Genomic DNA, 13,222 nt, shown 5'->3' with positions numbered 1-13,222 from the left:
CAGGGGTTCTGCATTGTCAACTCTGAAAAATGGGGTAAATGTGTGTTCGGATGATAATTCACACATTCTTAGGCTCAACGGCGGACAAAGGAGCCGTAGTGTTCTCGGTTTTGGGAAATGTGGTTTACAGATTGTTAATTATGGGTAACATAATCTCATTAAGTCCTTTTGCTTTGCGACTCAATTTCTTTTACAAGCATTAGTCATGATTGAGTAGTTTAGGGGTCTAAATTCCTCTTTTGTTTGAGTTCAAAAAATGGCCGTTTTCATAAGGGTGTTTTTGGTCCAATTTGTATTCCACAAGGATGCCTGATGTCCAGCAGCAGTAACGGCACAGTTTGCCGCTCAGAGTGTCTTTAATATCAAGCTGTCTTGGTCTGGTTAAGACACAAACATTAAAAAATGCTATTTATTCAAAGATTATTGAGATTCACTTTTCAATTATGGTTCGGGCATGTTTTGAACTTCATATAGATTCTCAGTACAATGCACCAGTGTCGTAAGAAGTGTGCAGATCCTTTACTTCAAGTTATAATCTATATTTTATAATACAAATGCATCAAGTGAAAATTAGGTCACTCAGCGTTGAACCTACTTCTGAAAAATGAAAAGCTTAAACTTCTCCCTCGTGCCAACAAATCCCCCTAAATCCTACGCACTGTTCCTCTAAGAACGGCTCATTCTAATGCAACAAAAACACAATGATTCTTATTTTCATGTGATTATATACTAAGAAAACATGCTTATTGAAGTTATATTACATGTTGTGCAAATTGAAACAATGAAATGTTACATGCTGTACCTATAAGAAGCAGAACAGACAGACACAGGTTTAGGAAGAAGCAGGTGGATATAGGGAAACATTTAGCAGCTGAAGAGACATATAATCCCTCATTAGTTGCTAGAGACCAAAAACAGAGCTAAATTAAAATCCTTCATTAAAAGTTTATCAAGTAGTATCAAAAGCAAAATAATTCACAATGCCGACATGGCCACTTTCAGAATGTTATAATATTATATCATTGATTATTATTATAGAACCATTAACATGTAAGCAGCATTTTATTATTGCAGCTCGTTGAGGTGACTCCCCACAAGTCTTTGTCTCCACCGCCTCACTCTGCCTCTGCTCCTCGTCCAGTTTCTCGTAGGTAGATAAGTATATATATATTAAAAAGTAATAAAATATATTGTTGGGCAATTTAATGTTGGGCTTGATTAATCTACCAATTCATTTATAGAACATTTTTCATCTTTTCCAATGTGAGGATTTGCTCTAGTTTAGTCTTTAATAATGGATTGTATTTCATAAGCTTATGACAAAAAATCTGGAAATTGAATAGAGTAGTAGTATGAATTAGCAGTGAATTAGATACCGTGTACCTCAAAATTGTACCTGGGAACAGTACCTTGAGTATATTTACTCAGTTAGTAACCACCACTGTAGAACAAAGCCTCTGTTTGCAGACGTTCTTTCAAGATGAACATTAACAAGTATAATCAGCTATCTGGGTGTTTTGAAGAACAGAAACCCTTTATCTGATTCAGGCTTTCTTACAGGGATTGGAGACCTTGAAACAAAATCGAGACTTCCTCTGTTTCTCGCTACACACATTCAGATGTTTACCGCCTGTGCTAGAGAAATCTATTTTTCAAAGATACCTGAGAAATACAGATGATTTTAAGGCACATAAATATCAAGGTGACCATGATCGATGTTACGGTAGCTGTTTGCAAAGATGATTGATTTTGAGAGTTGGGTACTCTGTGCCTTGTTTTCACCAAATCATCTCAGTAAATCTTGTGTTTCATCAGGGGCGTCCATCAGTTAGGGCGCACTGCAGGACATGGTGTCTCTAGTCTCTGGATGGTGTGATTGAGTCCTTGAGAGCTCCTTGGATAGACTGACATGGTAATTGCACCTCTGTCGACATGCCCCGTGTGTCCATGTTAGCTGCACTGGCTATCAATGTTTATTTTAAACCAGCGATGTGTCATTAATAGCTCCGTCCACAGGCCTGATGAATAAACTCTTAAGTCTTGGGTATTCTCATGACGTTGCCTTCCCCTCCGAGTGCAAACATTGTGAAGGCAGATTAGTTCTGCTGCTGTGGGTAAAGAAGATTAGCAAAGATTATTAACAAACATGCTGGATTAAAATGACAGTATCACTCCCCTCTTTACAGACATCCCAACTGTGTGGTTAAAACAGAACTTTGCGTTCAACTGCTCAAACCAGCAGCCTAGTTAAAACATTATGTCTCAGCGCGGTAGCCTTCATCCCGGGGATTGGTCGCAGAGCTGCCTGGATTTAATCGTCTTGGTCCCAATTAAAGTCAGATTTACTGACATCAGTCACAGTTCATCACAGTGATTATGCTCAAGCTGTTCAGTGAGGAAATGATACAGAGTTTATGGGAACTGCCACTAATTGGAGATCTCACTTTGTGTCCACTCATCATTTTTTTTCCATCCTTTCCATTTTTTCACATTTGCGGAATTAAGTTTATACCTGTATTTTTTAAAAGACAGATTTAAATAAGGTTATCATGCTCCACTTTACTAAAATATTGTTTGGAACTGTATTTACTTTAAAGCTCTTTCTAACCTTATATGTCACTTTTTGTTTCTCGTTGTTAAACTATGTACTATATTCTTTGCAGTTTTGTATATAATATGCACAGTGGTGGAAATGAACTATGTACATCTATTCAAGTTCTGTACTTAAGTCCAAATCAGGAATATCTGTTCTTAAGTATTCTCATTTTATAATAATTGTACACCATTACATTTCAGAGGGACATAATGTACTTTTTACTCCACTACATCTATCTGACAGCTATAATTACTATTGGCTGTATAAGTTAAAATTTTACATTCAAAACAAATGAAGAACATTTAAAGTATGGTACATTGTCATAAAGTTAAACTTCTCAACAACAAATTAAAATAACCGATTTTGTGATTCATTGATAAATCAGTTAACAAAACAGTAAACTTTTGATAATTGACGAATTATTGAAATACATTTTCATGCAAAATGCCAAATATTTCATGATTTCAGCTTCCTAAATGAGGCAGTTTGCTGCCTTTCTGTGTATAAAATTACAGTAAACTTAAATATTTTGAAGTCTGGACTGTTTGTCAGCCACAAGAAGATATTTCAAAATGTCACTTTGTGCCCTGGGTAATTGTGATTGGCATTTGGCACAATTGTCTAATATTTTACAAACCACACAATAAATTGACTGGTCAAGAAAATGACCAGCAGATAAATATATAATGAAAGAAATCATTAATTCCATTTGTCTGTAATGCGCTGCAATGCAATTAATGCTGATACGTATGTACTTTTACTACACTACGATGTTTAATGCAGAACTCTTACTTGTAATAGAGCACAACTAAAAATACATTTGTGACTGTTTTGTGGCAGAACTTAAGCTTTTTGTATCTAACACTGGATCAAAACAACCACACTGGGTAAACAGTAGTACAGTAGTCAAACACATTTTGGTTGATTGAAATTAAATCAGCATTTAAAGGGAAGACTAGCCACACATAAGACATGGACTCACACTGTTTATCCTATTTTCAGATAATGTTATCTCAGGTTATAAATAAATGTATTGATTCCCTCGCTTTAGCAATTTTCATCCATCTGAAAAAAGAAGTCAATATGAACCTTGCAGGGACATGATGAGAATGGATCATTTAAGCATACATCTCTAATAATGTCATTGTTCTTTTCCTGAATAGTTCCACTGTGTATCTATGTACTGCTGGTGCTCAATATGTGGCATGAAGAGGCTGTAATAAGAAAGTAAAAATAAGAAAATGTGTTTTACTGTAGACTAAAACTTGAAGAGTGAATAAAGAATTTTTCTTTAAGAGTGGGAGTTAAACTTTTGGCAGCAGGAGGGGGATATCAGGAGAGGTACTGTAAGATGTATTACGTGGACCGACCTTTAATTTTCTCATGTTTTAATTGTTTCGCCCTTGGCAACGCATTCATAATATCTGCCAGCCCTTCGGAGGGTCACAACCCAGACTTTGTAAAGCAATGCTGTAAAGAACCACCAACAAAGATGCCTGTAGTTTAATTGCAGTTTATTAGAAGAGATGTGTTGCACCTTGAGGTCTCGCATGGTAGAGTCCAGTGCCATCTAGTGGTAAGAAGATGGCAGTACACAGGAGTAGAATGGCTCTGTGTCTTTGGGATTTTACTAGTTATTTTATTTAATCAGGTAAATTACTTTTTATACAGCCACTACAAAAACAAAGAGGGCCCATATTAAATGATGGAATCATTATGATAAATGCATTAGAAACTGCAGCATTTCTGGATGATTTATGAAAGAAAGCCATTATAGTTACAGTTGACACATGATTTAAGATAAGATAAAATAAGATAATCCTTTATTAGTCCCTCAGCGGGGAAATTTGCAATTTATTAATAGAATAAAATAAGCATTAATATACCTAATGATGAACAGGTCCAAGGAGTCATCCAAATTCAAAAATATACAAAATATATATCTAGTTATCAATGGCCTACTGTATTATTATTATTAGTCATTGTTTTTCCATTATTATTCTGCTTACTACACTCATTATATGAATCATTTTTATCATATGCATTGACTGTGTTGTAATTATGTTATATAGTTTATTCTTTACACGACATCTACTGCACTTCTGGCGTCATTGGAGAGGGCCCCTCTTCTGTTACTCCCCCTCAGGTTTTGTTTTTACTCGTTTAAGTTTTTTTAGTTGGGAGGGGGTTTCCTGTTCCAATGCGAGGGTCCTAGGACAGAAGATGTTGTAGGCTGCATGGATTGTAAAGCCCTCTGAGGCGAATTTGGAATTTTGGGCTATACAAACAAATTTAATTTAATTTAATTTAATTTAATCAAAGCCTGTGCAGTGTCATCTGTCCACATCCATTCAAATAAAATCATACTCAGCGCGTTCATCCATCTGTTTCATGTGCTATGTTACCGTCCTGGCTCATTTTAAGTTGTACTGCCTCTTCACAAGTCCTCATCTCCACAGCCACGCTCTGCCGCTGCTCCTCGTCCAGTTTCTTGTAGTTGAAGTAATGCATGATGAAGAAATATATGCCAGGCACCAGCATCATCACTCCGCACGCATAGTACATGTATTTGTAGTCCCCGAAAATATCAACCAGAGCTCCTGAAAGAGAAGATGCAAAATTCCTTGGTCACAATTTAATAAATTCTCACATTTTGTATATGCACTTAGAATCAGAAAAAATACATCTTTGTCTCATAAGTACACAAACCTGACATTGGAGGTCCAAGAAGCACTGGTCCACACTCGACAATGGTGACAAGCCCAACTGCACTTGAGAAGCGATGAGCTCCAACAAGGTCCATCAGAACTTCAAAAAGCAGTGCACAAACCATCCCAAACGCCACACCAAAGATGACAGCGTACCCAACCAGACCCGCATATCCAGGTAACAGTGGGCATAAAATGTGGCACACACCATTGAATGCAACTGCAAAACTGAAAAAGTATTGGATCCGTGGCCGTATCCACTTGGTGTTGCCAATGAAGCCAGTTGCTGGTCTGACAAACATGTCCACCAGAGCAAAAATGGAAAGCAAGAAAGCTGCTGAATATTCATCAACCCCTTGATGTTTTGCATACGGAGCCATAAAGACAACTGGCGCGAAAAACCCAAAAAACATGACCACATTACCGACGAGATAAATGAGGAAGCCCCGGTGTTTGAAAAGTGAGAGATCTATGAATTTCTGCACACAGCCCTGACTCTTGCTCTCCTCTTGTTTTTCTCCAGTCAGGAGGTCAGCAGACTGCTCACTGGTGTCTGAAGTAGCCGCTTCCTCAGCGGCTGCCCCATTACGCTCTGGTGGGTCAGTCTTTGGTTTTGGTTGGATATTTTTATTGACTGGTCTCATCAAAGCGCCAGCCACACAGCAGTTCAAAACAATGGATCCCAGGATGAGGAAGCTCCCTCTCCAGCCAAAAGAATCAAACAGAAACTGGTTGAGAGGAGCCAGAGTGAATAGAATAACTGGACTTCCTGTCATGGCGAGCCCGTTCGCCAAAGGCCTTTTCACCTGGAAGTAGGTACCTATGATAGTAAGGGCCGGCTGTAGGTTGAAGGCGAGTCCAAAACCTGTTGAAACAATAAAATGCTTCAGTAATTTACCATAAATAATACAATATGTGTTTATATGACTATAACTTGTAATGCTGATGTCTCATTAAAAAAAAAAAAGTAATTTAAAGACAGATAGAGACACATTGAGGCATGTGGACACATAACATCAGTGTTGAAATATGTTGTCCAGGGATTTATTCAAATTTTGTTTTTAAATACAATCTTGGAAAACTTCACCATAAAAATGATAACATTTAAAAATGATTTAAAATAAAAATGAAAAAATACAAAACAATTAATTGATGAATCAACAAATCAAAAAAGTAATCTGCAGACTAATCAGTAATGAATTTTTATTTTAATCTTTTTGACATGTTAAATTGAATGTCCACAGGGGTCAAATACATCTAAAATCAGGCACTCTACCCATGTACTGTTCTTTTCTGTGCCACAGTAGGTGGAGCGTCTAGACGAGATTTAAGTTTAAAGTCTTTGTTTACTCTGTGGTATTAGTATGATCATGTGTTCTGGCGTGCATGCAAGCATGTGGGGATTTTCTAAATAATCTGATCAGTAAGACATTTAGAAAAAAAAAAATAAGGTCTCCAACACAGGTCTGCGTATTGTTCTAAAAGCAAAATATTTACAAATTGCACAGAAGGCGGAAGTTAACCCTCCACAGAGGCACAAACGTCACTAGTGGACTAACTCTGATGATCAAAAACTCCTGCATCCTCAGCTGGTCATAAGCAAAATAAAGCAAACATAACTAAGCACAGCAGCAAACTTTGTAGTTAAATTCCTCAAAATATAAATGAACTCTTACTCCTTTAATATGATAAGCATTGAAAAAACAAAAATATAATTTACCACCAATAACTCCAACGCAAAAATACAGATGCATGATAGTCCTGCCAAAAGAAGCAAGCACCATGCCAGCGCTAACCATGAGCCCACCGACCATGACCACAGGTCTGCTGCCATAGCGGTTGACTAGTATGCTGCTCACAGGTCCTGTACAGAGAAGAGAAAATTCTTATTTTCTTGGAACTTTCTTTCACTGAAGGTTAATAGCACTTTTTTTTGGTTAAATAAAGGACAACAAATGTATGAAAGAATAACTGTGCTCATCCAAAATGTTGATGGTAAACAAGAAAAAAACATAATTTTAAAATGCCTTTGTGAAATTTATAAAAGGTATGATTGCCACTGACCTCCTGCATACATAGAAGCGAGCATGACTGAGGACAGCCAGGCAATCTCGCTGTAGGAGACCGAAAAATATTCCTGAATCTCCTTAAAGTAGATGGTGAGGGACTTTGGAAAGGCATAGGAGAATCCTATGGAGATGAAAGCGCCAAAGACAACAGCCCAGCCCCAGCCTCCATCTGGCGGTGTGTGGCCCAGTTTGGTTGCTGCTGCAGGGGGCATCTTTGATCCAACGGCTTGATAGTAAGAACAGTAAAAAGAAGTAAGCAGAGTTAAAACAACTGCTCATTTTCAAAGCTGTGGTAATGTTTACATGCTGCGGACCTTAAAACACACATTCTATATATCCTAAGAGCTCACCTCTGCACAATCCTTGAAACAGTAATGGTCAAGCTATAAACCCTGTTGTTATAAGAGGCTGTGGCTGCCTCTCAACAGGAAGAAGCTGCTCTAAGGCCTTTGATCTCATCACATCTGCTTGCATGCCAAACACAAGGGACCATGTACAAAAAAGCAACAAACCCTCCTGGACACAACATTTATTTTGATAGCACTCAACAAAAACCATGCAAGTGCCTTGCATCTCAGCCACAGACATTCCATCAAACCCCTTGTGGGACTTGTGGTTGTTGAATACTAACAAAAGAGGCTGTCTTTAATCTTAATTAAAATGATGAGGTGTTCAAATTGAATTAGACATTACAGTTGATACCTATGTTTAGCTGAGAATATAACCAGAAAACCCCAATTGTTTCAGCTATACAGAAATAATTATGAAAAGCACTAATACAACACATACAGTACCAGTCAAAAGTTTGGACACACCTTCTCATTCAACTTCTTTGAAGAATCTAAAATATAAAACATATTCTGGTTTGTTTGTTTACCACATAACTCCATATGTGTTCCTTCATAGTTTGGATGTCTTCAATATTAATCTACAGTGTAGAAAAAAATTAAAATAAAGAAAAACCATTGAATGAGAAGGTGTCCAAACTTTTGACTGGTACTGTACACATTTATTAAATGAGTAGATGCTCAAATAACACTAAACCATTCAACTTACAGATCTATCTCATCTATTTCCAAAAACCAATAAAAGATTTCCCCTATGAGAAATGGGTTTTTAAAAAACCAGCAGAGTGGTACCTCACTGAAGAATATCACTACGCTGGAGCTACTCGACGACCACGCCCCCTTTGGTGACGCGCTCCCAGTCAGCTGCTGCTACAAATACATTGTATCAGGTTTTTTGGTTTTTTTTTAATGAATGTAACTTTCTTTAAGGAAATAGTCGACGACGCAAGAGATACTTTTAAACGTTTCGAGCGTTTGCTTTGAACTACAGTGACCTCTGTGTGTGTGTGTGTGTGTGTGTGTGTGTGTGTGTGTGTGTGTGTGTTACTCAACAGCTTGTGTAACACATGCATTGTTGGCTGTACAGTAGCTTGTGCTTGCTGCAGTGAACATCTGTGCAGCTGGTTAGTTGACTCTTTGATCTGCAGAGATGTTATCCCAAATGAGAGCACGCTTGGTTCCGGGTTTGACCAGATTGCCCAGCTGTTTAACGTCGACGTCCAGCTCCACAGCGGCTATTAGAGCGACGCCAGCCCGCTGCACACATCATCAACACCGGACCTGCAGCTCTCAGTCTGCAGGGGTCAAGGTAAACGCATCTGTGTCCACACACACGGGACGCTCCCACATGCTGTGTGATGGAGCCCACTATTACAAACACACGTCTTCATAGTTCATTTTAATGTTACCGTGGCGGGTGAATTATTAATGTGCAAGATATCAAAGTGCACCCTACACCGATCTGTTTACAATGGCTTCAGCCAGACATGTTTCTATTATGGGGTTTTGTATTTCCTCTTTCCAATGATCTGCACTTTCTTGCAGTCAAGAAAGTGTGTGTCTAAATGCGCTTTTTGGGGTATATTTCCTCTGTAACCCGCAACATGATTGTTTGCTTGTAGGCATGGTATTGAGTTAATAATCAGCACTGTGGCAGAGCAAATTAACATAAGTTAGTCAAACATGTAACAGTAAACCGAATAGTAAACGTGCCCTGCCAAGTTGGTGTTCATCAAAGATGCTTGCTAAAGAAAGACCACCACTCTGCCCTTATGATAGTAGAACATATGGATTCTAAGTATGAGTATTGGCATTTTTGTTACAGCAAAATGCCGACGGAGTGGTACGTCTGTCTGCTTAAGTTCAGTCAAGTTCAGTCTTACTTGTATTTTGTCATAAGTTTCTCATTTTCAGAAAAGTTAGCAGCTACCTCGGAGCTGGACCGAGGTCGAGTAATGGCCAACAGTGCAGGCCAGAGGACAAACAACACGTTTAGCCATTTAACTGAACTTTTTTTTAAAACAAACTTCACCTCAGTGTCTGAAGCGTGTCACCTTGAAATCTCAGATCTTGACCGGCGGCGGTGTGCGTGGTGACCGGGCAGTGCGTGGACCGTCCCGTGACAGTGTAACGGTAACTTCAGCTCGGCTGCAGAAGTTGAGACTGGAAATATCATGCGGGCTACGTCAGGGGTCGTCAGAGACCCTCAACCTGGCTTTAAATGTCAGGTGACAGACCTTAGGCGGAAAGTATGTGAAGGTATTCAATATGGCAATAATGCTTGGGATATGCAATTTAAGAGACTGAATCCAAATTATGCTTTAAATTATCATCTGAGTGAATTTCCACTTAATTTATGTTTTCATGTCAGATTTTTTTGACAGAATGAGTTATAATTTTAACTTGACGTTGGTTTTTATTAGATAAGATAAGATAAGATAATCCTTTAGAGAAGACAAGCTAAAAATAAAAAAATAGTAAAACAAGTATTATAAATAAAACAAGTATTATAAATAAGCAATAAAAAAAAAAACAGTAGAAAAAACAACAATAACTGAAATATTATATTTACAGACAGAGAAAAAAACAACAACTATTTTAACTATTTTTAACTTTTTTAACTATTATTGCACAGTGTAATGTGTAATGTATTGCACAGGTTTTTATTGTCATGTTATTATTGTCATGTGGTCATGTGGTCTGCTGGGAGCAGAGTTGGTTGTGCAACCAACTTATTGTTATCCTTAACATTTGTAATCCAAGTTTTCCTGGTGGATATGGTCATTATTTGCAGTTGTCTTTCTAGTATTGTTACTAATGAATCAATCATACTGTTGCAGGCAACTCCTTATTAATATAATGGGGTGTACTTTTCATTTACTCACATTTTTTAGTCATACATTTTTCTAGATTTTTTTTTTTAATTCATAAAAATGCGTTTGATTAGTGTAATACAAGATAAAATAAGATATGGTTAATCTCTAATATAAGGTCTTTATCAACACAGTATTATTTATTGTCCCCCACAGAGCATTGGTAGTCTAGAAAAATAGTTATGAGAAAACAAACCTGCTTCAAACACTCAGTATCGCACATTCACGTTGCAAGTTACTAAAGAGTCCATTTCCTGCTCTGTTTCAGGTGCTGTATGATGGACTTTGTCCCATATGTGTGACGGAGATCAAGTTCCTCCAGTTTCTGCAGAGAAACCGGCCTGGGAAAGTCGATTTTGTTGATATTTCCCTGCCAGGCTACGATGGAGAGAAACACAAGGATGTCAGCTACGAGATGGCCATGGAGGAAATGCATGTGATCGATGAGAAAGACAAGGTTAACTAACATTCCTCCGGCTTTATTAGGACTATAATATTATGTGTGTCAGGTTGACATTTTGGAAGTTTTTTGCCAAGTAGCCTATGTGTCTTATGCTGTCCGTCTAACGTCAGGTTTATTGGCAGGTTCATCGTGGGATACCAGCTTTTGCAGTCATGTACAGTGCAGTTGGCCTTGGCTGGCTGGGTTCCCTCATGATGTGGTCCCCTGTGAGACCCTTCATGGACAAGTCCTATGCTGTCTTTGCCAGGAATCGCTTAAAGTGGACCGGGCGTGGGGAAGAATGCACCAAAGGACGCTGTGAAAAGAAAACAAATTGATTTGTAAACACAGAAAAAATAAATTATGTTGAATTGTGTAATATGTTTAAGTTAATTAAACATGAAGAAGAACTGGAAAAAGACCACATGGTTTGTCCTGTTAACACTCGATTTATTATGAACCTCTTTGGAAAGGTTTAAAGGTTGTTCTTAACTGAAGGGAAATATTAGTAGCCTTATTAAATGTGTATATTTCGAAGCAATCATTTGATGCAGAATTTCTTTACTTGTGGGACCGTAAGTTTGATTAAACATACTTAAGTTAAAGTGAAGACTAACTAAAAGTTACCAAAAAATAAATTGACAGTAATACAGATGTTGAGGTCTTCCAGTCTACTGGAAATGGCAAGGATATCAAAAATGGATATTTTATGTAAAATCATATAAAAAAACAATATATTAAATAACACCGTCTTCTGGAGTTTCTTTCTGGAGTCCTGTAATCAATTATTCTCATTATTTATTACTCTGATAATACTATTAATGTTCCGTTGTGACTTTGTTCACAACCTTTTAACTGTACAGTGTTAGTCACAGATTCAATTAAAGGTTATTACCAAATGCTTTTTTCATGATGTAGCTGTTGTGAAAGGACCTGTTTTTACATTGTATTACTTAGTCTATACTGGTAAACAAATTAATAATAGTTACACTGTAATTTGTAGGCTGTAATCTGAAGCATTACTGCATTTATTATATCTATTAAGCACAACAGTTCTAATTAGACCTAATTGTTTTGTATCACATGTTGTGACCTGTGCACAGTTTCTAAGAAGCCTGTTTGTTTTGGTGGAAGGTGTGTTTCTGTTGTGATGTGCTTTGACGTAAGCATCTAACTTGGGCTCACTGAGACACAGTTGTCACCCCCTCTCTAAATTTAGCTTCCAGTCTGGCAGTAAGCATTGTCATTACATGCCTTTCTTGTTCTTACAGAGCATTGGTTTATGCTTGTCCGCCCCTCAGCCCAGCTCAACCAATAACAGTTAAGTATTGCATAGGAGAAGGGTTGATTTAAATATCAAAGCACTGAAAGACAGAAGAACTACTGTAGCCGTTGTGTTTTGCGTAAATCTTCAATATATGTTTTTATCTGACATTTCCTGTCATGGTTGGAGTAGCTATATGTCACTTTGGTTCAAGAGCTTCCGCCACTTAATCATCTCACCCTGAAAGTGCAAGCTTTCCGTTAAGAGTGACAATGTGCTTTTGTATTACTATAAAAGTGAAAAATAAAAGCATAGTATAGTACAGTACCAGTCTAAAGTTTGGACACACCTTCTCATTCAACTACTTTGAAGAATCTAAAATATAAAACATATTCTGGTTTGTTGAGCATTTGTTTGTTTACCACATAATTCCATATGTGTTCCTTCATAGTTTGGATGTCTTCAATATTAAAGAAAAAAAAATAAAGAAAGAAAAACCATTGAATGGGAAGGTGTGTCCAAACTTTTGACTGGTACTGTATGTTGAAAGGGGCATCAAAAAAAATATGTCATAGTAAAGTACGTCTATAAAATTCATATGAATGTCATACTATAGTATGTTGAAAAAAGTGATAAAAATAGTATGCCTAAAACAGTCATTAAAAAGTCTTGTGTGTCGAGAGAAAAAAGGCATAAAAAGTCATAAAATAATATGTTAAAAAAAAGTACTTGAGGAGAACTTTTTTATGATCTTCTTTTGGCATTCTTTTGTATGACCTTTTATGGGTTTTTTTTTACATACTATGAAGGTTTTTTTCGCCATTTTTACTATGACTTTTTTATGGATTTGTTTTGTCATATTACACTAAGTTTTTTTAATGATTTTTTAACATACTTTATTATGTCTTTAATATGATTTTTTT

At 37.2% G+C, this 13,222-nt stretch overlaps 2 protein-coding genes across 5 annotated transcripts; one reads left to right on the top strand and one right to left on the bottom strand.

Annotated features, from left to right (window-relative positions):
* Positions 1-4,117: 4,117 nt before the first annotated feature.
* Positions 4,118-9,849, bottom strand: LOC129099704 (monocarboxylate transporter 2-like). Of its 3 annotated transcripts, none has more exons than XM_054609048.1 (5): positions 9,753-9,849; positions 7,369-7,599; positions 7,025-7,168; positions 5,306-6,169; positions 4,118-5,196 (listed from the first exon to the last, which is right to left on the bottom strand). In XM_054609048.1, the coding sequence occupies exons 2-5, from the start codon at positions 7,583-7,585 to the stop codon at positions 4,973-4,975; spliced, it is 1,449 nt and encodes a 482-aa protein (XP_054465023.1). In that variant the 5' UTR covers positions 7,586-7,599; positions 9,753-9,849; the 3' UTR covers positions 4,118-4,972. The 3 variants fall into 3 exon arrangements, with proteins under 3 accessions (XP_054465023.1, XP_054465022.1, XP_054465025.1); XM_054609047.1 differs by lacking the exon at positions 9,753-9,849 and adding an exon at positions 8,774-8,836; XM_054609050.1 differs by lacking the exon at positions 9,753-9,849 and adding an exon at positions 7,724-7,798.
* On the top strand, positions 8,529-11,742 carry LOC129099706 (uncharacterized). Of its 2 annotated transcripts, none has more exons than XM_054609051.1 (4): positions 8,529-8,603; positions 8,869-9,029; positions 10,862-11,050; positions 11,179-11,742. In XM_054609051.1, exons 2-4 carry the CDS (start codon positions 8,871-8,873, stop codon positions 11,371-11,373), a joined length of 543 nt encoding a protein of 180 aa, XP_054465026.1. In that variant the 5' UTR covers positions 8,529-8,603; positions 8,869-8,870; the 3' UTR covers positions 11,374-11,742. The 2 variants fall into 2 exon arrangements, with proteins under 2 accessions (XP_054465026.1, XP_054465027.1); XM_054609052.1 differs by having other exon boundaries at positions 8,592-8,610.
* Positions 11,743-13,222: the final 1,480 nt, after the last annotated feature.

Source organism: Anoplopoma fimbria, chromosome 12 (assembly GCF_027596085.1).
Source record: "Anoplopoma fimbria isolate UVic2021 breed Golden Eagle Sablefish chromosome 12, Afim_UVic_2022, whole genome shotgun sequence".
Lineage (NCBI taxonomy): Eukaryota > Metazoa > Chordata > Actinopteri > Perciformes > Anoplopomatidae > Anoplopoma > Anoplopoma fimbria.
Note: the sequence above shows the minus strand (reverse complement) of the source record. Positions and strands in the feature narration are given on the sequence as shown.

What these genes read in the sequence shown, in the direction of transcription:
- LOC129099704 (XM_054609047.1), bottom strand. An exon ending in TTGCGTTGGAGTTATTGGTG is followed by an intron (nt 6,170 to 7,024) that starts GTAAATTATATT and finishes TTGTTTCAACAG; the next exon opens with GTTTTGGACTCGCCTTCAAC. An exon ending in TCTTGGACCTCCAATGTCAG is followed by an intron (nt 5,197 to 5,305) that starts GTTTGTGTACTT and finishes CTTCTCTTTCAG; the next exon opens with GAGCTCTGGTTGATATTTTC.
- LOC129099706 (XM_054609051.1), top strand. Translation starts at nt 8,871, where the DNA reads ATGTTATCCCAAATGAGAGCACGCTTGGTTCCGGGTTTGACCAGATTG. An exon ending in CTCAGTCTGCAGGGGTCAAG is followed by an intron (nt 9,030 to 10,861) that starts GTAAACGCATCT and finishes GCTCTGTTTCAG; the next exon opens with GTGCTGTATGATGGACTTTG. An exon ending in TGATCGATGAGAAAGACAAG is followed by an intron (nt 11,051 to 11,178) that starts GTTAACTAACAT and finishes GTTTATTGGCAG; the next exon opens with GTTCATCGTGGGATACCAGC.